Source organism: Scardinius erythrophthalmus (genome assembly GCF_964197995.2).
Source record: "Scardinius erythrophthalmus genome assembly, chromosome: 14".
Taxonomy (NCBI): Eukaryota; Metazoa; Chordata; class Actinopteri; order Cypriniformes; family Leuciscidae; genus Scardinius; species Scardinius erythrophthalmus.
This window is the reverse complement of record NC_138234.1, coordinates 11,546,026-11,572,761: the sequence shown is the minus strand read 5'-3', so window position 1 is coordinate 11,572,761 and position 26,736 is coordinate 11,546,026. Positions and strand designations below refer to the sequence as shown.

The 26,736-nt window shown below is 39.8% G+C and overlaps 1 protein-coding gene across 2 annotated transcripts; it reads right to left on the bottom strand.

The window, feature by feature from the left end:
- Positions 1 to 1,717: 1,717 nt before the first annotated feature.
- On the bottom strand, positions 1,718 to 25,969 carry LOC308701891 (galactose-specific lectin nattectin-like). Of its 2 annotated transcripts, XM_081384365.1 has the most exons (7): positions 25,709 to 25,969; positions 23,462 to 23,746; positions 5,352 to 5,419; positions 5,015 to 5,169; positions 3,834 to 3,953; positions 2,418 to 2,529; positions 1,718 to 2,228 (listed from the first exon to the last, which is right to left on the bottom strand). In XM_081384365.1, exons 2-7 carry the CDS (start codon positions 23,467 to 23,469, stop codon positions 2,134 to 2,136), a joined length of 558 nt encoding a protein of 185 aa, XP_081240491.1. In that variant the 5' UTR covers positions 23,470 to 23,746; positions 25,709 to 25,969; the 3' UTR covers positions 1,718 to 2,133. The 2 variants fall into 2 exon arrangements, with proteins under 2 accessions (XP_081240491.1, XP_081240492.1); XM_081384366.1 differs by lacking the exons at positions 23,462 to 23,746; positions 25,709 to 25,969 and adding an exon at positions 5,563 to 5,894.
- Positions 25,970 to 26,736: the final 767 nt, after the last annotated feature.

Genomic DNA, 26,736 nt, shown 5'->3' with positions numbered 1-26,736 from the left:
TTTTTTTTTTTTTTCTCGTCCCGCTCCCACAAGGTTCTATTCAGCAACGCTTAAAATACACTCTGTGTTCACCCGCTTTATTTCCCGACCTGACGGGTTCGCAAAATTTAGATCTCGTTTCCAGAATCTCACATTCAAATGTCTCTAACGGAAAGAGAGAGATTAAGTAGCCTATAACAGTTATAAATGCTATACAAAAATTGAGTTCGTGTCAATATAAAATATTATTTTAACATTGTAGGCTTAGGCTAGGCTACTGTCAGCAGAGAAAAAAATGTCGCAGAAAAAATTAATGAAATATAAATAACATAAATTAAATATAGGACAAAGCCTATCACTCAAATTTCTAAGTCAAATAAACGAAAACCATATTGCCCTACTGACAAATGAAGTAGGCTATTTTCTGCCAAACTATTTCAAACTGCCTTGCAAAAAAAGAATGTTGTTGACACAATGGTTTCAGTACCAAACAGCTCCTCCGAGCTAGGAGCCTACAGGTGGTCAGAATGAAGTGCGGATACGCTGTCAAAAAATGCCGGGAGTGGGCTATTGTCAGTCAGACCGCCCGCTCCATCCAAAGTATATAGGTATAACAGAGTTCCGACCGCTACTGTCTTTATAATTTAAAATTTAATCCCGCGCCGCACGATTCCTTATGCGTGTTTCACACAGTATGCGGCCGTGAAATCGCCGCGCGGGTACAGCTTTTCTCAAGTAGTGGAAGAGTTTTGTGCAGCATTTAGTGCAAATATTTTTTATCAGGTAATACATATTATTTATCAGTGTGTTATACCCGAATAAATAATAAGTAACGAATGATACACAGGGCCTATTTGTAAACCGTTATTGTAAAATAAAAATAGGCTGATAAAAAAAAAAAAAAAAAAAAACGGACTTCCAAAATAATCCGGCGGGCCAGAAAATATTGCTGGCGGGCCAGTTTTGGCCCGTGGGCCGCCTATTGCTGACCTATTCAAATCATGTCCAGCAAAGAAGAGGCCAGAGAGAGCGAAAACACCTTCCTTTATCCTCTTTGACCAGGTGACATGGGGGATGGGGGAGACCACCCTCAAATGGCTTCTGTTCAACAAAAGGGGGGTTGCCTTATCTGGCCTTATCTCTGAACCAGTTTTCTTTAAACTTCTCTAAACCTTATTTCCTTTTATTTTATCTATCTGGATATGATATATCTGTACCACTCACTTTGAGACATTTCAAATGACACCAAAAACATAAGAGTCAATGATAAACATTCACATTAAACCATGTTCTTGTGTGAGTTCTTAGTTGTTTCTGAGAGGAAGTGAGGTTGTATGGGGGAGATCGAATGTTAATTAGCCAGCAGGGACCTTTTGTCTCATAGACCAGGCCTCAACCAGTATTTTCAGTCTTACACCATATAGATCTGTGGGCATCACTGGACCCTTTTTGAAATACACTGTGCCCCAGTAAAATATTGCTGATAAATCATTTTCTGATATTGTAGATTACTTTCGACCCGAGAATATTCCTTTGTGTTTTCTATCAGCTGTTTAGAATCAGAACTAGCAATGCCAGAATAGTGAGCGAATCACTATTGATCTAACTAAACAGGTTTAGAAAATGGTCTGAAATGGTTTGTGATTCAGTTTGATTCGTTCAAACATTAAGCGCTTTGAGTACCTAGAAAAGCGCTATATAAATGTAACGAATTATTATTATTATTATTATAGTTCACTTAATCTCTGATTTGTTTGCAGAGGTGTCACACCAAAATAATGCAATATTTTATAAGACAGAAAACAAAAAGGGCCCTGGATGAGTTCTATATTTGCTTATAATCCAGGAAACAAACATGCAAATGTCTTCTTTGCCAATTATGAAACATGTGTGCAGTTACAGCATGCTTAAACCCCGCCCCTGATGATGACATCATTTAATGCCATTTTAATAACTATTTCCTCAAACCTTGTAACACAATATACTTATATTTTGACATACATTATTATCCACAATGCACAGTTTGCTTTTTCAATGCTTTTATTAATTTGAGGAATGTTTCAGAGAAGATACTGAAAAGAGATTAAAGTTTAGAAGATAGTTGATTTCAGAATAACATTTTTGACAATATAATGTCAGATAAATGTAGTTCAATCAAAGTAACTGTGGAGCATGATGGTCTCGCTGGTTCTTAACACAAATATAGGGCCTTGAGCCTGAACAGATCGTATCGTTCCAGCAACGTTTAGCTGTAAGGTGAAATAATGAAATCAGTTATTCTGATCATTATAGTGGTGTTAGAATCAAAATTAAATGGAATATTTAATTTAAGGCACTTTGTAATATCCAAATTGAGTGATTTCATGTTACTGTATGATGTAAAATTGTAGGATTGTAAATTATAATTGAAAGTATTAAAAAACAGACTGCATTCTTACAGGTAAAGTTGATCTCCAAACATTTCTCGATACCCTTGTAATTGTTAGGTTCTCCAGCGCACCAGTGGGTATACAGAAACACAGTTCCGTCACTCCACATCCAATGTCCATCCTAAAGAGTGAAGAGAGTGAATACAAAGAGTGCACTACAGTTGTCAGACTTCAGGAAGAAGCCAATTAAGGTCAGATTTGAAGTAAAATCATCTTCATTAGAAACTTTGCCTTTACTGTTTAAAGCAGAACTTTTATTTTTTAGACAAACAAATAGGTCTCTTTACACTCTATTTACAAAAAATGTTGGGTTATTTTTTCAGTATGTTGGTAGTTTTCTTGTGCTACCCAGAGCTTGGGTCAGACGTAACAAACCAGGGAGTGTGTTATTTATCACAGGCTTTTGCCATAGGTCTCTTCAGGAGAGAGCACAGCACCGTCAAAATGGTGTAGGCCTATGTCTTCTGTAAAGTACAGGTTTGTGTACATTTAATTTTATCTTTAAATTTGTTATTGTGCTGTATATTGTTTACATTTTATGCAAAGCAACATACAGAGGCGCGACGTGAGTCACCTTTTACACTAGTGTCGCATGATTTGCGTCAGTCTTTTCGGCTGATGGAAACGTCTGATGCCTTGCATAAAATTTTATTCAAAAATATACAGAACATAAATGCGTAGGCTATGATATTAAAATATGTTCTCAGAACTGTGCACTGATTGTTTATAGACGTTATGTAGTCAGTCAAAGAATATTTCGGCTACGAGTGAAACGCAGGGCGGCGGTCTAAAGTTCTCCCGCTGAACATGACACAAGTTTCGACCCCCTGCCAAATTATCACTGCCCTCGTTGAAGTCAGTACCTGATTGCCTAATCCTAACCCCACCCCTAATCCCAACCCCTACCCCACAACTAATCCTAAAGGGGGGAAATAATTTGGCGGGGTTGAAATTCGGCACAACACCTGTTCGAGATCCAGCGCCGTTTACGGTGGAAACGGGAAAAAAGAGACTTGTCGATTACACTTGAAATACTTATAAATGTTTAATTTTTACTTCTAATATTTCTTAAACGAGCTTAAATGTTGTCAATATGTATAAAAAAGTATATAAAATATACTGTACTGTAAAATATGATTGAAAATGAAGGAAATTATCATGCAAGCCATGTATCGAGTGTTTTAAAAACGTTTATAGGATTTAAGTTAATCCATAGACGTTCATTCATGTATGAAGGAAAGAAATAATAATAAAAAAGAATCAACTCTGATGTCTTAATCAACCCATTATGCTGGGTTAAATAAACAACCCAATTAGCTGTAAAATGAACCCAGCATGAGTTCTGTCCTTTATTTACCCAGCCCTAAATTGGGTTGTTTTTAACCCAGTGTTCTTTTAGAGTGTAGGACACACATCTGAACTTACTACAGCACTATGAGCACCAATCCAAGTACGTCTGGAAGAAGGCACCAGACTCAGCAGGAAATCATTTTCCAGTTTTTTACGCACAGATGCGAGGTTCCCTCCAAGACTTTGACAGTTTCTCTAAAGAGACAGAATTTTTTTTTTATTGTCAATATACAAAATCAAATGTTTTGTAGCATAAAGCAAAAGTGACAACATTTTAGACATTTGCAAACAAAGTCTGTTCTAATTGATCTGTTGATAAAATCCTCGTAACAATTTGCATTCATACTTTATTAAGTAAAGTTAAGTAAATTTTACTGCTACTGCTCTGTACAACTTGCCTGTTATCAAGTAAAATCTACTTACTATTGAACTTCACATTCATTTTACATTTAATTGAAGTAATTAAGTAAAATTACTTAATAATATTTAATTTATTTCATTTCACATATAGAATAAAGTAACATCTACTTAACTAACTTCAGTAAATGTAACAAAATTAACTTTTTACTCAACAAAATAACACTGAATTAAACCACACATTTAAAGTGTATGCTTTACTTAGAAATATCTAAATAAATAGTACAATAAATATTATACAAATTCCATACTTTATCTAAGTAAATAAAAGTAACAAACTACATGAACACAAAGACCTCAATACTTGGCACACAATGACGGTAACATTCGATAGATCGTTTTTGAGTATGACTGTGTTATTTTGCGTGGAAAATTTATCCAGATGTCACAAAACGGCAAGTTTTAAACCTAACAACAAAAACAATGATAAAATGCAGTAAATGCAGCTGAAAAACAGTGAAAAATAAACCTTATTAATTATTCATGCCCAAGTGCATGATGGTAACGCCAGTATTATAAAAGTTGAGTAGGTTTTACTTAATTTTATATCATTGATATCAACGGTTTAATTTCCACGTGCTTAATTAAGTACTTATATAGACTTTAATTTGTTTTTTTTATTCTTGCCTGAACTAGCTTTTCCATGTAGAAATTACATTTGTTTGTTTTTTCTGTAGTATTTACTTCACCAGAGAATAATTTGTATCAGTTTAAATTAATAATTTGATACAATGCACTTATTGTGTACATACTGTACATATCTTTACATCTGTCTTTTAAGATGTAGTTTAAGACACCTAATATTAAGTTCGACCAAATCATCTTGTTGTACACATTACCTCTGCTGTGATCCATTTAGCCGGATGAGAAAAGTACTTGTAGCATCGGAGTCCAAATTTTATCCATGTAGCGGGGCATTTTCTGGCTAAATCAACATCCAGTCCATCCAGTCCATCCAGTCCATTAACATCTCTTGTAATGGCATCTCTTGTCACTGCAAAGAATTTGTTTTTATTTTTCATTTATGTAGCTTATTTTATGTTTGTGTGATTATTTGCTGAAAATATGTGTACTTTATACACTGTAAACTCCTTAATAACCATGGAATTATTAGTCAATAGAATATTTCATATTTCCAAAATGTTTAGGTTTTTACAAAATAAATGTATTGGTTACCTTCTGTATTCCCCATGGAGAAGATGATGAAAAGAAGCAGACAACTTTTCAGCATTGCCATGATGAACCTGAAATTAATAAGCAGGAAAAGTTAAATGTCTGCATGCACTCATACGCTGCACACTGCGATTCTCAATGCATTTAAAAGACAAAGCTCAAAAATACTTCAGGTAGAACATTTATACAGAAAGTTTCTGTTCCAAAAACTCACCTTGGTTTTCAAATTGTTGCCTTTAGCAGATTTTGTGAAGAGCCAGAGCCTGTGCAATACAGTTACATACTCATATCTATTGAGTGAAGAGGGGTAATATTTATACACATAATATCAGGAAGTAACAACCGGTGTCCTGTGCAAAGAACAAACGCTACCATTTATGGCATATTAAAGGGTAACTAAACCCCTGGTCAGAGCCTGACTCCACCCACTGGCAATATCTGAATAATGCTGGAAAAGTAGGCAGAGCCCAGTGGAGAGGGGGTGTGCATCTGAGACCCATCTCTCTGGGGCATGGTTAGCTGGTTCCCTCTGAGGTCGAGTAGTATGAAGCTGCAGACTAGGAGCCTGCATCTACAGTCCCGCACCCAGAGTCCCGCATTCTCAGACCCCTCGTTTTTCGAGACAGCGCCTCCTATCAAATTGGATCAGATAAACATTTGAAGAACTTAAGCCGAAACATGAGTATCATCAATTTTATTTAGCGAATCATACTCATTCGATTTCTTTTTTTAATCAAACTACTTTATAGCTCATCGATACACCAACATATGAATAGTCCATTTAATATTTGTAAAGATAGTTTGTAACAAAATTTGAGCCGTTAATGTATGTTTTTTCGCCTTTTTCCCCCGAAAATATTTTGATTGCTAACGTTAGCCTTTAACCTTGGACTTTTTGTAGACAAGCCATTGTAAAAATTTGATTAAAATTAGTTGACATTAAAGTAGACCAATTAAATACATTAAGTGTGTTAATATCAAAGAATGTCATCATTAATTATTTAATCAGATTTACCTTTTGACCTTCCTAAAACTATAAATTGAATGAATTAATGCCGGAGTAATTATTTTACTTTATATAATTTATGTAGACTACTTAAATTAGTTCTTATAAAACGTAAGTATTAAAATTAATCAATATTAATTTAACTGTGATATGAAGTTTTTGCCAGCCATTTACAACTCATACAAATGCCTAATAATCAAATTTACTATGCCTTCACTATGTATTAACCAGTCTATGGTTTTAACATGTGAGCTAGAATGTGTCATTTGGCCTTTTGTTTGGGTTCCTTCTTTTAATTTGTATTGACTGAAATGTTTTATATATTTATTTATTTATATGGACAGGCCATCATTCATGGCCTATGTGAGATGCAGGCATTATCCTGGCAGGAGGCTGAGGAGGTGTTCCTCCGTGGCCCTACTTATCACCCTAGGTATGCTTGTAATTTGCATTTGCAAAAAAATAAAATTATTATTATTACACAATATTTTTGACAATGGCATTCATCTTTTATTTTAGTGAAGTCGAGGAATTTGACAGAGCGATTGCAAAAATAATGAAAAAAGAAGGAACATTCGCCTACCAGAAAGTAATTATTTTACCTTATGCATTTACATTACATTTTACATTTATTCATTTAGCAGACGCTTTTATCCAAAGCGACTTATAAATGAGGAGTTTTTTTTTTTAATGCAATTGAAGACGAAAAGTAAAGTCACTAACACAATTCTTTCTTCCTTTTTTCTTTGCTTTGTCCTGTTTACAGCAAGATGATGTTTAGGTGATCATTAAATAAAGTACAGGATTGTTTATTATTGGTGTTTTATCTATTCTTATTTGAGTTTTGCTTTGCATTCAAAGTTTTATGTTAGCATGGTATAATGTTAATTAAACATTATAGGCTGAACTGAAAGAAAAAATGGAATTTGAATAAAAAAAAAAAAAACATTGTAGCAATATAATATCACATAATATTTTTCAGAAGATAGTTCAATCTGTAATTGTATCCCTTCCATCAGTAATTTTCTTTCAATTACACCCACGCTCAAAAAATAACTACTGGGTAATTTGTTAGTCAGAATACACAATGAGTTTTTTTTGGCACATGCATTAAGCAGGGAACGCAAATATTTATTTGGATAACTTTAAATAAAACAAGACCGTAATATTGCATCCTATTGTTTTCAATGGCATTTGGATAAGGGTGTTATACGATCTTCCGAACAGCAGGAGGCGCTGTCTCGAAAAACGAGGGGTCTGAGAATGTGGGACTCTGGGTGCGGGACGCGATATTTTTTTCCCCAGGATGGTAGGGGAAGACTCATGAATATTCATTAGGGTAGTCATCCCTGATTGGTCTTAACCCCAGTGACGGGTAGGTTTAGGGCGGGGTTAGGAGTAGGTCATCAGCAGTGTTTGGAATAACGCCGTTTAAAAGAACGGCGTTAGGTAACGACGTTATTTTTTCAGTAACGGGGTAATCTAACTAATTACTTTTCCCGTCGTTACAACGCCGTTAACATTACTGGACGTTAAATGCGGTGCGTTACTATGCATTGATTGAATAAACTGTGTAATCCGAACGCACCCCTGGCTCGCACAGCTAGTGAGGAGGTGGGTTAATAACGAGGTAAGCGATTATGATTGGCTAAGGCAGTGTCATGTGTTTCATGGTAGCCAATCAGAGCCAGTGTTTTTACACACATGCCAGCACACGCGCCACACACACATACACCAGCTAAACAGAGACTCGATGAAGCAGCAGAGATGGCGAGTTAGGCGCAATCCTGACTGAAAGGTTGGCGGGCGCGATCGAAAAGTTGCAAAGTGTTTACATTTGTGTGTGTGTGTGTGTGTGTGTGTGTGTGAGGCGCGGACGCGATCGAACAGTGGAAACATAAAAACATTCAATTCATTCAGGTACAATTACCAAACATATCTCAAGGTCTTTTTGTCTTTTTATTAATTTAATTAATAAACTAATTATATATAACATAAAAAATGTTATATCTGTCGATGTGCAATAAATATCTAAAGTTATGTACAAACACCTGTCTGTTCTACTCATTTCAACTGACTTGTGAAAACTGCTAAAAAAAATCCAAATTCTTTGACATATATAGCAATTTTTTTTTTTTTTTACAGTAACGCAAATAGTTACTTTCCCTGGTAACGAGTTACTTTTATTATAGAGTAATTCAGTTACTAACTCAGTTACTTTTTGGAACAAGTAGTGAGTAACTATAACTAATTACTTTTTTAAAGTAACGTTCCCAACACTGGTCATCAGACCCCCAGTGGCGGGTAGGTTTAGGGGTGGGGTTAGGGGTAGGTCATCAGACCAATCAGGGATGACTTACCTAATGAATATTCATGAGTCTTCCCCTACCATCCTGGGAAAAAAAAATATCGCGTGCGGGACTGTAGCTGCAGGCCACCACAACTTCCAATAGGAAAATTCAACTACAGTAGCCACTGTTCAACCTGCAGCACTCAGACATTTTTACACCATATATTTTAGAATTAAAACACTTTAAACCCAAATGTAAAAAAAAAAGAAAAAAAAAAGTTGTTTTAGGGTTTAGTTACCCTTTAAAGTCCACATGAATTCAAAAATGACCATATTTACTTTGTTTGCCTAAATTGTTAGTTTTGTGGTGAACAATTCATCCATGCAAGTCAATCCACACAAAAAAATGTTTTGGCTTCGTAATCTTTAATCAAAATCTGAAAATGCCCCTCCCCTCTGCCTTGGAGGACCTTCTCTGATGACGTATGTTTGACGGCTTGGTTTGGGAAACGCTTAACCACTCCCTGTAGTGTTTAGGATATGCAGTATGAGGTTTACGACAGTGATGTTTTACGTTATGACGCACGGGGGTACGCCTGCCGTATTACGGTGTGTAAACAACAGAGCACTAGCATTAAGCCCACGAGTGATGACGGCTGTCTGTGTAATAACTGTCTGATATCACAGTAAAGTATACTAGATGCACACGTCTGTTTTCTTGTCAAATACTCGAATGAGAACATCACATTGGCGACGAGGATAAAAAAAAAAAAAAAAAAAAGATGTCACTGGGAAACACCGTCGCTCTGCAAGCCTTCGATACCGAAACGGATCCGAGCTCAGTAGGACCACGCTGGACAAAATGGATGCAAAGGTTTGAGAACTATATTACAGCAGTGAACATCACCGGAGATGCAAGGCAGAAGGCATTATTACTGCACTTGGCGGGAGAGCGCGTGCATGACATCTATGACACGTTAGCAGCAGAGGAAGATAAGTTTGCTGATGTTAAGCAGAAGCTAAGCACGTATTTTACGCCTAAAAAGAATGTCCAGTACCAAGTATATATATTCCGAAAGGCAGTACAGCAGCCGGGCGAGAACTTAGACACATACTGTACCAGACTACGCATGCTAGCAAAGAATTGTGAGTTTGCCGACGTAAGCCATGAAATAAAAGCACAGCTGATCCAAAGCTGCAGTTCAACCAGGCTACGTAGAAGAGCGCTTAGAGAGCCCGAAAATAGCCTGGATGACCTTCTCGAATACGGGAGAACTTTAGAACTGTCCGAGCAACAAGCAGCCGGCATGGAGCAGAGTGTAGCTGCATCAGTGAATGCAGTGCATCAGAATGGGCGAACAGCTACCAGCCGACGCGCCGGGAGAGCAAAGCCCAACGTCCAGTGCAGGAATTGCGGTGGAAATTATCCACATGACGGAAACTGCCCAGCAAAAGGAAAAGACTGTAAAGCATGCGGGAAACTAAATCACTTCGCCAAGCAGTGCAGGACAAAACAAAGAACACCTGGAAAAGACTTTGAAATAAAACACAGAGACAACAGTAAGCAACACAAAACGCACAAGAAAGTGTACAACATCACCAGCACAACACAGAGTACCACACATGACTCGTCTAGTAGTGATGAAGCTTATGTATTTGCTGCCAGTAGCAACAAGAATATCACTCAACCACGCACACACATTTGGCTTAATGGTGTAAAAATTGCAGCAATGATTGATTCCGGAGCTGCAGTGAACATTATTAGTGAATCAGTCCTCCGTACCCTGAGACCATGCCCACAGCTCAGCCCAGCTGATATAAAGATATTCCCATATGGCAACACTGAACCACTGCCCATAACCGGTGCATTCACATGTAGCACAGAGACAGATAATAAGAAAACCACAGCCGAGTTCTATGTAATGAAGGGTGATAGCTGCTCTCTGCTAGGCTACAACACCGCTAAAGAGCTAGGCCTCATCAAGATCATCAACACTGTGTCTGCTACAACCGGTCAAACAGTAGCTGACGAGTTGGTACAGAAACACCCAGAGCTGTTCGAGGGCATTGGCATGCTGAAAGACTTTCAGGTAAAGCTTCACATCAACACTGACATTCACCCAACCTGTCAGCCACACAGGCGGGTGCCTTTTCACATCCGACAGAAGGTCGAAGAGGAGCTGAAACGGCTTGAGGATGACGACGTCATCGAGACAGTCACAGGCCCTACGCCATGGGTCTCCCCCATCGTGACACCACCCAAGCCAAAGGATCCGGACAAGGTTAGAGTCTGTGTCGACATGAGACAGGCCAACACCGCCATACAGCGTGAACGCCACATCACTCCCACCATGGATGATGTAATTCACGAGTTGAATGGAGCTACAGTCTTCTCCAAGCTTGACCTGACTGCTGGTTACCATCAGCTAGAACTCCACCCCGACAGCAGGTACATCACAACCTTTACCACACACCTTGGTTTGAGACGATATAAGCGCCTGAATTTCGGGATATCTTCAGCAGCAGAGGTGTTCCAGAATGCGATCTGCCAGACGCTGCAGGGCATCAAAGGAGTAAAGAATCTGAGTGATGACATCATTGTGTATGGTAAAACACAGAAAGACCATGACGACAGCCTCAGAGCTGTGTTCCAGAGACTGAAAGACAGAGGGCTCACACTCAACAAAAAGAAATGTGAGTTTAACAAAAGTAAACTTGAATTCTTTGGATTTATTTTTTCAGCTGGTGGAATCTCAGCCGACCCGAAAAAAATTGCTGCCATTCAGCAGGCGAGTGATCCACAAGACCAGACTGAAGTCAGGAGTCTGCTAGGAATGGCGAACTACAGTGCTCGTTTTATCAAAGACTTTGCTTCCATCTCTGCACCACTACGTGAGCTGACCAGAAAAGACACAACATGGCACTGGACCCCTGAGCATGCCAGAGCACTACAGACGATCAAAGACAGCCTGACCAGCAACGTGGTAATGTCATACTTTGATCCAGCCAAAGACACAGAGCTCGTGGTAGATGCTAGCCCAGTCGGTCTAGGCGCTGTTCTCTACCAAAAGGATGGAAAGGGAGAGAGGCATACCATTGCATACGCCAGCCGTGCTCTCAGCGACGTAGAAAGACGTTACTCACAAACGGAAAAGGAGGCACTGGCCATTGTGTGGAGCTGTGAACACTTTCACTTATACCTGTATGGCAACCCATTCATCCTTGTCACTGACCACAAAGCTCTAGAGGTCATATGGAACAACCCTCGTTCAAAACCACCTGCAAGGATCGAGAGATGGGGACTGAGACTACAGCCCTACAACTTCAGGGTAGAATACAGGAAAGGTGCAGACAACCCTGCCGATTACATCTCCCGTCACCCCATCCCGATGCAGATGAGCGAAAGCACAAGAGCGGTGAAAGTGGCAGAGGAGTATGTCAACTTTGTAGCTGAGCATGCCACACCAAAAGCCATGACTCTCCAGGAGATAAAAGATGAAACACTAAAAGACCCAATCCTGCAAAAGGTTAGTGCCCACATCAGAGACAACACATGGCACAAAATTACAGGCGACACACAACATGCTGAAACACTGAAAAAGTACAGACAGATTAGTGGGGAGCTCACGGTGTCCCACACCGACGACATCATCCTGCGAGGTACGAGAATTGTCATCCCTGCATCCCTCGAGCACAGAGTGTTACAGCTAGCCCATGAAGGACACCAGGGCATTGTAAAGACTAAGACACTGCTCAGGTCAAAGGTCTGGTTTCCTAACATAGACCAGAAAGCAGAACTGACGGTCAAGAGCTGTTTAGCATGTCAAGCCAACACACCTATAACACAGTCCGAGCCACTGAGAATGTCTGAGTTGCCAGAAGCCCCCTGGTTTAACATCAGTGCAGATTTCTACGGGCCACTTCCAACTGGAGAATATCTACTAGTTGTCATAGACGAATATTCTCGCTACCCAGTTGTTGAAATTATAAGATCTGTCTCAGCCAACACAGTCATCCCAATCATCGACGAAGTGTTCTCGATGTTTGGAATTCCCAGAGTTCTAAAAACAGACAACGGGCCCCCTTTTAACAGTGACCAGTTTTCCAAGTTTGCAGGCCATCTAGGTTTCCACCATCGGAAAATAACACCTCTCTGGCCTCAAGCAAATGCAACAGCAGACCGTTTCATGCGCACGCTTGGAAAAGCAATCCGTGTGGCAGAGACGCAGAACACCCCGTGGAAACAGAGACTCAACACGTTTCTCCGTGAGTATCGCGCCACACCACACAGCACCACAGAAGCGTCACCTGCTGAATTGTTGTTTAAGCGCAAAATTCACACCAAGATCCCGTTGATCACCACAACCTGCGAATGCAACAATGATCACATCATCAGGGAGCGGGACACTAATGCAAAAGCAAAGATGAAATCCAACTCAGACGCGCGCCGTCGTGCTAAGCCAATCACATTCACCCCTGGTGACAAGGTACTCTACCAACAACCCAAGCACAACAAACTTACTACCCCATACAACATCAAGCCATACGCTGTGGCAGAGGTCAATGGCTCCATGGTCACAGCAACCCGAGATGGACATTCCATAACACGGAATTCGTCTTTCTTCAAAAAAATTATCTCCAAGACAAAAGATGCGCCCACAGCTCTGGATGAGGAGGATGAGAGAATTGTTGATAATGAGGACATTGTTGCTGTGAAACCAAGGTATCCTTTTCGAGTTAACCGCCAGCGTCCATCATACCTCAAAGACTATGAGCTTGAGTGAAGAATGTTTACACCCAATACAGCAATAGATTAGTCTAAAGGTTTCTGAATGACCGTTCTGTCTAAAAGACTAACCTAAAGGTTCCCAAAGGACTGTTCTTTCTCTTTTCAAAACCATTTGCACAATGCATAAGAATGTACTTCAGTGATTATGAAGTACTGTTGCACTTTGATACTGTTCATTCTAAGCACACTTGATAAGTTACCTGAATGTGTTTGTTATAGCACAAGTTTGAATTATATGTTTACATTTGTACTGCCGAGCTACGTATGACAAGTAATGTTGTTGTTACAGATGACAAGTAAGTAAGTCACATATGTCCAAAGTAGTGGATCTAATTGTTAAAAAAAAAAAAGGAGTGATGTAGTGTTTAGGATATGCAGTATGAGGTTTACGACAGTGATGTTTTACGTTATGACGCACGGGGGTACGCCTGCCGTATTACGGTGTGTAAACAACAGAGCACTAGCATTAAGCCCACGAGTGATGACGGCTGTCTGTGTAATAACTGTCTGATATCACAGTAAAGTATACTAGATGCACACGTCTGTTTTCTTGTCAAATACTCGAATGAGAACATCACACTCCCCTCAAACCGTTAGTCTGCTATGAGCGAGAGATGGAGAGGAGGAGCGATAGAGTAAAACCCTGCCCTCTGTTCAATATTCCTTTTCACTGGGAAATACGTCACAGCACTGGAGAAAAGTCGTTTGCAACTTCCGGTTCACGCGGACTTTAAGTATGATAGAGAGGTCAAATGTTCAAATGTATGTGTGTGTCTTGAATTGTTTGCATGCGAGTGTACCAGGGTTCGATGTTCTTTAAGTCCCTGTAAAGTCAAAACTATGTGTTCTGAGTTTGTCACACCACAGAAAAATGTGTTATTAGCCACCCAGCCAAATTTGAATGACAAAAAAGCAGGCAAGTACATAAAATAAGCTTTCAAAATCTTGAAAAAATCAGCAGTATCTGCTCTCAAATGCTGGGGGCGTGTCCGCTGGCTGCGCTGAAACCACGCCCACTCGCGGGAAAGCTGCCGTCGCCACATTGCAACTGTCACCGCTACAGCTGGAATGGATGCTCCTAGCAGCTTAATTGGTTTTACACAGCCATACATGTTCGAGCCTGGATTACCTACTATAATTATAACATAAGCACACAAGGCAACTTACACTCATTGGTGGGCACGCACTGCTGAGGATGGCACCAGTTGTCGGCGCGACGGGAGGATGAACGCCCGAGGCGGTTTATAGTCGGTTTGGCCCCATTCACCAGTAACAGCAGATTATCAGTGAATCCCAGTTGTCTTCGATGAAAGTTTATAAAAGTATCCCGTGTAAAATGATCACTACAGAGGCGGGTTTTGGCGGTGATCCTCAGCTCTCCTGGATATAAAAGCTTGATGCAGTTTCCGTCAAAATAAAAGATCATGTGCTTATCTTTTTGAAGTATAGAAATTGGTACAAAACTAATTATGAAAGTTTCCTTTATTTTTTAGTGCATTTGTTTTACAAAATATGGCTATTACTGTCATTGGATTAATATATAAATGTAGTAGTGTAATGTAGACAGACACTGTAACTAAAAGAGGTTTGAATTTTTCTCTGTTTAGTTTGCACACTGAATATGGGTTGGAGCTTTTAATTTGAACTCTCAAAGTGCATCAGATTGATGAATTTAACATTAAAATGCGCAAAATTTTCTTACAGGGGGGCATGCCCCCAAACCCCCCTAGAAGGACCGAGTTCCACCCACCACAGTTTTACCAAAAATCCTGTGAGAAACACTGGTATTGCTATGCCAATGCAGCTTATAGCTTGTTTTAGGATTCATCACTGTGGAGTATAGTTCAACTGTATTAATAAATGTTATGTAACGGCATTAGTGGTTTTAAGGAATAGGAGTTGGTATGCATATATTTAAGGACGTGCAAAGATGGGTGGTGGTTATGATCATATATGGGCCAGTCTGGGCCAAAATGATTGAAATTTTTTTTTTTTTTTTTTCCAGTCCAGTCCCACTCTCCATCAAGGAGGCTCTTCAGAAAATGAATCCACCTCTTCTCGATGTGATCGTTGTTCGGAAATTTAAATAAGGACACCGATCTGTTTTGTACGTGATAGCATCCACGTAGTACGCATTTCCGTGACGAAGGCATAGCTAACTAGCAAACTGTAGGCTGTAGTGACTAATAGTACTGACAGTAACTCGCGATTGAGAGGCAAACTGATGTGAATGTGCTCTATTTATATTGTTAGGGGAGGGGCCAGCCTCAGGGGCTCCAATGCGTCATCAAGTAGAGGCGTGTCCAGGAGCTCAGGGGCTCCAGTGCGTCATCAAGTAGGGGCGTGTCCAGGAGCTCAAGGGCTCCAGTGCGTCATCAAGTAGGGGCGTGTCCAGGAGCTCAGTGCGTCATCGAGCCCCCGTTTTAGCCCCGCCCAAAAAATCCTGAGCACAGCAATGGTGAAAAACTGTTTAACGGTCTAACTCCACAATTCAGTACTTCACAGTTCACAGTCTTTGTAATATGTTTTAGCAATAAATTTCTAACATTAATAATGAGTTAAATTTTTTTTTTAGAATTGACTTTAACAAAAAAAAAAATTTACTTTTTTTTATTTTGCACATTTTTGCACTCCTATTTTTTAAGTAACTGTGACATGTATGGACATTTAACTAAGTTAGGTCAAATTAACAAAGAGCGTAAGTAAATTTAATTTGGCCAGTTAGAATTTGTGGAGTAATTTACACTTACTCATTTGAAGTTTACTTTGCAATACTCAATACATTTCACTCACTCTTTGTTTGTAAATCTTACTCAAACAATGTACACTGAAAAAATAACTTGTAGGATTTACTTGAAATCCATGTAACAATTAACACATTGTCTTATTCTTCATCTAGCAAGGATACGCGAGAATTGCTACTTGTTGCATGTTAATGTTTTTTTTTTTTTTTTTTTTGTGGAAATTCACTGAGAAGAAAAAAACGTTTGAAACAGCCTGCACACCTGTTTATTTTTTCCTTTGATTTGTCGTCTCATTTGTTTCTTTTGTTTCTTTGCTAGATTTTCTCATGTCTGCTCATGCTAGTTAACCTTAATCCACTCCCTGTATAATGTTTTTCTTTTTTTTTTCACAAATGTATGACTTTTGGAAGTGCAATTTGATTACCATATACAGTTTTAATAAAGTTGAATTAACTAAACTTCAATGTAGTTTTTACTCTTTAAAGTGTAAACGTTCAGGTGTTGATTATAATGAATTTACTGTTAGGCCAGTTGGAAAGTTTTCTTTCATCGAAGCAAAGACCAGGAGACGTTGGGATCACGTTCAAACAAAGTTATTCTTTATTGAGCGCGGCTGCGGTTCGTCCAACAAAATCTGAATCTAATACAGTATGCATTGTGGCTATATACATTCCAAGGGGAAGGGATTACATAGAGGCGGAGACTCTGAATAAAGCATGCAAATGAAGTGGGAACACACCCTACTCTGAGAGCACTACCAGTCCAATTGAATCAGCATAACTATTCAAATGCTGATACTGGCCAGGAACTCCGGTTCCAGGAGCCATCCCAGAGCCATTAAAGACAAAAGGTGAAAGTCTCCCCTACAGCTAATCCAATTAACCTAACGATTCAACGTCTGGGCTCCGAAAGGTGAGAATCTCAGTGATCTGACTCATTTAAAACACAATAGAGAAAACAGGTCTGGCAGGAATATCTTGCTGTAAACTCAATAATCACTTTCTCAGTTTGTATTGGAATCTAAATTAAAACCTCAAATGCTAAAATAAGTATTCTTCACCATGATGTTATGTAAGGAAGCATATCTGAAATAGATTCTTAAATTTGTAATCCTTCAGGCCCTTAAATAATAATAAGGATAAACAATATATATTTTTTTAAAGTATATAATTATCTAACATATGACTAATTAAAAACAATTATACGTCTTACAATTCTACATTGTTACAATGTTGCAAGCACATAGACAGCGACGTTGCCATAGTAGAAATGCAACATGCCACAGACGTTGCCACAATGTAAATGTGTTTGCTGGGCAAACTCCGCCTCTGTTCCTGAACAACAACGTAACTTGCCACTTCACTACCATAGTACGATGCCTCGTTCAAGAAATCAACTTGCTTGTCACGACTGTTTCTCAAAACCATATTGTCGCAAATTGGTCATTCAACCATGTTGGTTTATGACGTCACGCACGACGTGGTGGAGTAGGCTAATAACTTCTTTACTGAAACTGTTTGCAAATTAACGGTATTAACAAGGTATTCAGGGGCCAGAAAACCCTTGCCGTTGGCCCAGAGGAAGCCCCGACGAGGCCCAATCAAGCCCAGGAAGTGACAGGCCCTGGAATGCGACTGGCCCTGGCATGCACTAACACGCCCGCTTTTGGCCCGACAGTGGAAATGCGGCTATCTTGAGCCAATAAGCAAGCTGACTTTCAGTTCAATCTATATCTTTTATTAAGAGTACATAAAAATGTAATTTACATCTTTTAGTTTGTCAAGAGATTCAAAGTGTAGTTTTTGAAGAGTGCGCATGTGTGGACGTGACGTAAGCCGATGATTGAAACTGGAAATAAAGCAAAATAACTGAGAAAAATGAGAAATAGCAGGCTAGTCCTCAGATGCCATGTCCATAAATTATAGCAAAACATCTAGAATTAATTTGATCTCAAACAGATTCATTATAGAAAGCAACTCCACCAGCTGCATGACCACATTAACCAACGTGTTTGAACGATCACTTTGCGACAACACGGTTTCGGGAAACAGTCGAGACTAGCTTGTTGAGTTCTTCAACAATGTATATCGTACTATGGTAGTGAAGCAGCGAATTACGTAGTTGTATGGGAAATGCACCCCTGATTAGATAGACTGTTTGAACGTGCTCCTCCTGAACCTATTTATTAAACATCATTAGTCGCTTGAATTCTCCAATCACTCGAGATGCAGACATGTAAGAGGCACTTAGCCTACATTATAAAACCTTTATTTGAATATTGTAACATTTTTAGTTTAAAATCTTAATTTGAACATGGCACCATGATACCTCATTCTACAATATTTATATCACCCCATTGACTTCCATAGTAGAAAAAATAAATAATAATACAATGGAAGTCAATGGGCTCCATCAACTATATATCAGGTTGTGAACGTGAGGCACAAACATGAGCCCAGCACTTCCCATAATGAAATAAAGACTTTTGAATGTTTTGTTTATCAATAACTTCATGCATTCAGTCGCTATGTGATAGCTCAACGTGAAAAACTATGTTAATGATAAATTGGCTGCTTTTTTGACGCAGTTTGAGTCCCGTGACAAGTATCTTATTGCCGTCTTTGTTAAACAAACTTTTGCCATTGCAAGTGATGAAATCCTTTATGTTTTCATCTCTACAATAATATCAGCATCATGTAGTGCAGGGATAGGCAACTCCGGTCCTGGAGGGCCACTGTCCTGCAGAGTTTAGCTTCAGCCCTGATAAAAACTCACCTGCCTGTATCTATCTAGTAATCCTGAAAACACTGATTGCCTTGTTCAGGTGTGTTTAATTAGGGTTGGAGCTAAATTCTGCAGGACAGTGGCCCTCCAGGACCGGAGTTGCCTATCCCTGATGTAGTGTAAATGTTTAATGGACGTATTGCACAGGCTTTTTGAATCGATGAATGGCTGCGTCGGTTTATTTAGCAATATAAAACTTCAGGTCGGGTTTATTAAGATATTAGATATGCAGAAGGCCACACAGAAACTTTTCAGCATTGCACCAAGCAAAACTCAGTCATCATTACAAAGAGTAAAAGATCAAGTGCCTAACAAGGTCTACGCGTGTTAATCCGAATAGCTTGTTTTCCCCCACGGCATAAATGGGTGTGATGGTTTTTTTAGGCGTTCACAGTAATGCCGACCAGCTGTGTCTGAAATCGTCCCCTATACCCTTAAATAGGGTATGGATTGCCACTGCTGTCACTAATAGCCGTTTGTCTGCTGTCTGTTAGCCATCACGTCACCTCAGCTAATCACGCCTTTTTGCTTTTTGCATATTTTCATTTATACGGGGGTGACGCGATACCAAGATGGCGATGGCTGGCTCTGCCCATTTTGGGCTTCAAAAATGCTCTTTAGAAACCTACGGGTGATGTCACAGATATGTCGGTCTTTAAATATGTAATATCTAATGTTTATGATGAACAACTTTTGACTCATTTATTATACCCTTAAATTATCATTTAGGGGAGTTCCGGTTGGAGCGGTGCCATGTGAAGACGTAAAGTTATCGAGCTCTCCACAACCAACTTTAAATTTCATTTATTTTGCTCTTATTTTATATATTAGTGTGCTAAAGCTGCCTTGGTGTGTTAATAAGAGCGTACCAGTGTTAATCCAGTTGGGCTGAATGCAGTTTGGGCTATTTTTGAAGGAAAATGAACAAGGGCCGGAGTAACCGCAGAGATGCAGAATCGACTGCTAGCCAAAACGCTAATGCTAGCGCCGAACTCCACGCGACATCAAAGAAAGACACGGCTTCAGCTAGTGACAACTGCGTGGTTCTTCAAGCGATTAATTAACTTAAAGAGGACTTGATTGCAAAAATAGAAGAGAAGGCTGCTGCCCAATCAGCTGAACTCTGCAGCCAAGTAGATCAGCTCCGAACAGAGTTACGCAGTGCCGTGGATGCTGTTAATGCCAGGCTGGAAGCAGTGGAGGCGCGCGGGTGAATGGGTTGGAGTCTGCGATGAATGGCTACTCGGACTCCACTACTACTCTTGAGAAGAAGCTTATGGTTATGAAAAAGGAGTTGGCCGTATTGAGAGAACGGAGTGAAGATCTGGAGGCGAGGTCACGCCGCTCAAACATTCGCATTACAGGAGTTAAAGAGGGGCGAGAGCACGGCAAACGGATAACTGAGTTTGTGGCCGACCTCCTGAAAGAGGCATTGAACCTCGAGAAGACCCCACTCTTGGACCGAGCCCACCGCACTCTTCGCAGCAGACCAACTGATGACAAACCACCGCGCGCCTTTGTGGTAAGGTGTCATTACTTCTCTGAGAAAGAGGATATTTTGAAGAAAGCTATGGAAATTAAGCTAGCCACTACAGCTCACGGCGACCGGATACGGATTCTTCCTGATTTCACTCAGACAGTGAGCAAGCAGCGAGCAGCTTTCAATGAGGTGAGGAGCCTACTTCGTAACTGCGAGGGGGTTCGCTTTGGGTTGAGATACCCTGCAATTTTGAGGATTACGACACAGGATGGACGAGAGTCAAGCTTCAAGGACCCGCTGAAAGCTAAAGACTTCATTCTGAAGAACCTGACTTGTAAGGGAAAGTGACGATCGCACATACATCAGCGGCTGGCAGTTCACTGGACTCCAAGTTAAGGACTGTTCCGTCGAAGTTCAAATCAGGTTCGGTACTGTTATGGTTAGCCGGTTGTCAATTTGAGGTCACTTAAAATGTTTATATAATGTTTACGCTAAGTTTACATCGAGCCCCGAAGCTTTTGTCAGATGTCTAAGAGACATTACAAGCAGTCACGTACTCAAACTTCACAGAAATCACGGCTCAAGAGCAGAAGTGTTTTGGTTTTGGTTTTCTCTCTCCTGGGGCTCTGTTTGGGGTAGCTTAATAAATCAATAACTGCAAGAGCGTTATATTGTTCTGGTTTTAAGTGGGGGCTCACATGGTAAGCTTATTGGGAGTAGGGATAACTGGAAGAGGTTGCGGTCTCATACGCAAAGGTTTTTTTTTTTTTTTTTAACCCAGTATCACTATGCTCACTGCTCTGTTCTCCAATTCCCTTGAGCAAAAGCTTTTTTATGAATAACCCAATTATTCGCGGATAACTCAGAATATGGTCACAATTCAGACTTCACTTCAACAGTAAACAAGCGTTGCCCTCAGCTCCCATCCTGTCGAACCCTATGTTTCCTCCGTCCCTCATAGATTCTGCATTTCAGCGCTGGTCTAGAAATGGAGTCAAGTGTGTTAAGGACCTCTTTAAAGACGGCGTGTTTATTTCATTCCAGCAATTAAGAACAGATTTTGAGATCCCTCAATCCAACTTCTTTAGGTATCTACAGGTCCGTAGTTTCGTCAAAAAACATTTTTCTCCTTCTTTGAACAAGCCAGAGGGTGGCTGGATTGATGAGGTCTTAAATATGGACCCCTCTCTTAGGGGTATGGTGTCTATCATATATGAGAACATCCAAAGATTCGCTTCCCCATCTCTTGATCGTATAAAGAGGCAGTGGGAGGAGGAGCTGGGTACAGAAATATCTGATTTAGCTTGGCAACGGGCGATAGAATTGGTGCATTCTTCCTCGGTATGCATTAGACATGGGCTTTTGCAATTTAAGGTACTTCACAGGCTCCATCTTTCTAGGAGCAAGCTGGCTAAAATGTATCCAGGGTCAGATACAACATGCCCCAGATGTAGTCTGGAACCAGCAGACCTGAGTCACATGTTCTGGGAATGCCCCAGATTAACAAAATTCTGGGCAGACATTTTCAGAACGTTTTCATTTATATGTAACAAAGACCTTGATCCCAATCCTCTGACTTCCATCTTTGGGGTAGTGCCAGAAGAATTGCAGCTAACAACCAATCAGATAGAGCTCATAGCTTTCTCCACAATTTTGGCTATACGCCTGATTCTTCTCAGTTGGAAAAAGGCATTGCCACCATCTTACAAACGCTGGGTTACTGAGATGATGTCGTGTCTTAAACTTGAGCATCTTAAATACACTATCCGAGGTACCTCTGCAAAGTTTTATGGGGTCTGGCAGCCCTTTTTATCTTATTTGAATCTTCATTGGCCAGTATAGTATAATCAGTACTATTTTGTGTATTATCTGTCAATATTTCTGACATCTGTTCTGTTTTCTCTGTTTAACCTCTTGCAGCTCTGACGTCATTGACCAGAAGAACAGCAGCAGCTGCAGAAGCCACGCCCATCAGCACAGTGACAACCAATCGCAGCACAGCTTCAACAGAATCACAACAGGGGGCATGGACTTCAAAAAAAAAAAAGCGCTATGATGAATTGAATTGAGATTTTAGTCTCTGTCTTGAACTCAAAAAGATCTTGTTGCCTGCTCCATACAAGAAAAATAAAGTAAAAACTCTTCAGAAAGACACAAGTACATGATGAAAGAAGCTCCTTAAAGGGTTAGTTCACCCAAAAATGAAAATTCTGTCAGTAATTACTCACCCTCATGTTGTTCCAACCATGTAAGTCTTTCGTTCATCTTCGGATCACAAATTAAGATATTTTTGATGAAATCTGACAGCTGTCTCACTCTTCCATAGGCTTTCAGAGGGACCCAAACTCGCCGGCCCAGAATAGTTATTAAAAACTACTACTTGTTACTGGCTGCTCACTCCTTGGGAGTATTACCGCCATCTACTGTACAAGATGACGTCCCGACATCATCGAGACCTAAATCACAATAAGTGTCGAATTCAATAGCTTACATACAGCGCGCGTCTTCCTCTGCTTATAAACAGACCGTTTTGCGCTTCCAGCAATGTCGGGATGTCATCTTGTACAGTAGATGGCGGTAATACTGGGAGTGAGCAGCCAGTAACAAGTACTATAATAAAGTCGTTATTTTTGTCGTTTTTCCGCACAAAAAGTATTGTCGTCGCATGATAAACGTAATGTACAGTCACTGTAGTCACTTGGACTATTTTAACGATGTTTTTAATAACTATTCTGGGCCGGTGTGTTTGGGTCCCTCTGAAAGCCTATGGAAGAGTGAGACATCTCTCAGATTTCATCAAAAATATCTTAACTTGTGAGCCGAAGATGAACAAAAGACAACATGGTTGGAACAACATGAGGGTGAGTAATTACTGACAGAATTTTCATTTTTGGGTGAACTAACCCTTTAATTCTCCTAAAATCAACAATTTAATTCAGTTAATAAATGGCAGTGAATAAATGGCAGTGAATAAATATCAGCGCTGACATCAACTAATATCATCATCAGTGCTGTGGTACCTGCACATGTGTGACAGAGTGTGTTGATGTCCAGATGTGTGGTCTGGTTGCTGATGGGATTGTTCAGCACACAGCTGTAGGTGTTTTTATCCTGATATTCCACCTCCAGAGGTAGAGAGAGACTGATGTTGAGATCACACACACTGATGCTGGACAACACACTGATACCTGCGTACCAGGAGAGAGTCGCATCACACACATTCAACACTGATGAACACACCAATGAACAATTTGATGATGATGATGAAGAACAGTTTCTACTGATGACAGGAACAGGCAGACGAGCTGAGAAAGAGATACATTTGAATAGTTCAGAAAGTGTTTACTGAAGTGTCAGCCGGTCAGTAAGTGTCTCATATGATCTTAATTCCTCTGCATATATTTTTAAAAGGTTATTATTTACACATATGGAGAAATATCATTGAGCAATATATGCTTAATTGAAATCAGGGGCGGATCTACGGGGTGGCAAAGGGTGGCAGCTGCCACACCTGGGAAACAGTCTTGCCACCCCATTTATAAATCAGATATATTTAATGAATAAATAAATAAGTATATTTTATGTTCATAGCCTACACGTTGAAGGCCAAGGAGACCCGCACCAAACTCCTCTCAAACAAAAATCGCCAATTTATAATCCCCTCCCCCTCACAATGGTTTCACCCATCACAGCGACCCCCGCGAAATTTCACCAGTGGTTGCATTTATGTGATAAATCTTTCTGATTTTATATTTGTTATTGAGGACAGAACTAAACATTCAAACGGTTACACTTTCTTTGATATTAAACTAATTTTAGTTTAGATTTAGATTTTGGCTTCCAATGATTATAAAAAATAAATATTTGAGGTATACCAATAAAAACTAAAGCTGCATTCTGTCTAGCGCAACTTCCTTCCCTTCACAGCGGTGCGCTGTCATTTCTCCCTAAAACCCAAACATAACGTCAGAATATGCACGATCGGTGATTGTTGTAAAACGTAGTCTATACTGTTGCTAAACTGCAGGACGCGTTTGATAATAAAAGGCTATTAAAAGTACCAAAATTGACGCAATAGACGCTGTTCCAAATGTGGCGCGCGCTCCGAAACACAACGCAATGAGACAAGCAACGTATATTTTGGTTCTTCGTGTGCACATCTAAACGATCAAATATGTCAAAATGGCTGTCTGAGATTCACTTAAACAGTTTATTCACTTAAAGGAGCTGTATGTAAGAAATGTATTTCAATTAATCATAAAATGGCCCTGATATGTCACTAGACATTAAGAAATCATGTTCATTTCAAATACTTATATCACTGACAACAGTAGTCCGGCCAGGATATTGTCATTTAAAAAGTGAAGTTGCAGCCCTCAACTGATGTTGATGTTGTCATCATGTGTTTTGGCCTGAAGCGCCACCCTCCACCTATCTACCAATCACAAAGTCAGTAGTGTTTCGGCATCCGGGTTGCCAGCTCTGCTCTAGTTACCACAGCTGCAGCTCCTTGTAGCAGCCTATGTTCCTGCTGGATCCTGCAGCCTATCTGGCAACCTCGAGTCAGGGGGGAGGGGGAGGGGATACACCGCTCTACAGTAATTTGAAAGTGATTGCAGTACCAGTTTTGGCCACAATCTTACATACGGCTCCTTTAAATACAGTTTATGTCTTAAATGGGCGTTAATCGTTGGGAGAAAATATGATGCGTAATAATGATTAGATCTGCATTTGGTCTTAAAGAGGTAGCAGGCTAATAATCCTGCTGACGATTGCTCCATTAATGTGAATCAAACAACAGAAGGCAAAGAGAAAATCAGTCTCAGCTCATGAATGAATAATCTTTAATCTATCTATGATAAACTATGCAGTGTTATTTTAAATCTGACTTTATTATATATATTTTTAGCCCATATTACTCCTGAACAGGAGTAAATAATTGTTTCCCCTTTTATATATATATATATAATAACGATAAGAATCCCGTTAAAGTAGCCTACCGGATCGATAAGGAGTATCGGTAAGAGTAGTAATACCGTTAAAACCTTAATGATACCTATTGGCAGCAACGAATTAAAAGTTATGGCCAATTTGTGATTAAATTCAGTATATGTCTGCCATATGTTGCCACCCCTCAAAAAATCCTGCCCCCCTCTCGCCACCCCATAAATATTTTTCTAGATCCGCCCCTGATTGAAATTATTTAGTCATTTTTATAATTAAGATATTTTAAAGCTAAAAACAGGTGAAACAAACATTAAACTCACAATAGACAGTGAGACTGAAACTCTTTCTCACACTGTTGATCTGCAGTTGATAAACTCCAGCATGTTCAGTTGTGGTGTTTGTGATGGTCAGAGATCCAGTTTGATGATCCACATTCAGTCTGTCTCTGAATCTCCCATCAGGGTCATTATTTGCTGAGAAGATTCTAGCACCTTTTCTGATTTCAACTATAATTAATTTTTTCTCTAAAGCTCCACAGTATCTCGTTGTCTAGTGCTGCGTTCCAGTCCACTTTTAGACACGCACTTGCGAACTTCCCTAAGCACTTCCCCTCGGGGGAATCCCTGCCGCCATTTTGAAGTGCGTTCCACTTCGTGAAGTGGACGAGGGAAGTTTATATGGACAGACCCTTGTTCCCTCGATTTTGACAGAGGGAGCGAGTCTACTTCAAATGTACACTTCAGGCACCTATATGTCCCACAATGCAGTACGATTGTGACGTCACCACAGATCTCGTCTAATCACCACCACAACAGACAACTCTATGATATATTAATTAGATTTTTTTTAATTTAAAACAACCCATACACACATATAAACATTTGGGTGCTGCATTAAACAAATTCTTAAAGGAAATTTTTTTTAAAATAATAAATCAACTCCATAGCTGATTCCAAGTGATCAAGGGCTTAGGACGTTCCAGTTCAGCCCATTGCAGTTTCCGCCAGTAGTGGGCACTCGTGCAACGTAAGCAATGACGTACATCCGAGTGAACGAGACGGAGGGAAGTTAGCGAGTGAAGGGCATGACAATTTTGGACTGGAACGCAGCATAGATGTATTTCAGTAAGATCAGTGTTTAGAGTGACAGAATTTCCCTCCATCACTGACACTGATTCACCAAACACGCCTGATGAACAAGAGGTTTACACAGATTAAATAGAATTGAAGAACAGAAGCAGAAACAAAGTACAAGTTTAAATATGCAGGATATATTTTCAATAGATTTGTAGGAATTCACTGATTCCAAGAAAGAAAAAATGCATAAAATATAAGCCAGTTCTCCATTA

Excerpts from the sequence above, each read along its gene's own strand:
- LOC308701891 (XM_081384365.1), bottom strand. Across the intron at positions 5,170-5,351 it reads CTCCATGGGGAATACAGAAG|TGACAAGAGATGCCATTACA; the intron begins GTAACCAATACA and ends AATTCTTTGCAG. Across the intron at positions 2,530-3,833 it reads TTGGTGCTCATAGTGCTGTA|GATGGACATTGGATGTGGAG; the intron begins GTAAGTTCAGAT and ends TTCACTCTTTAG.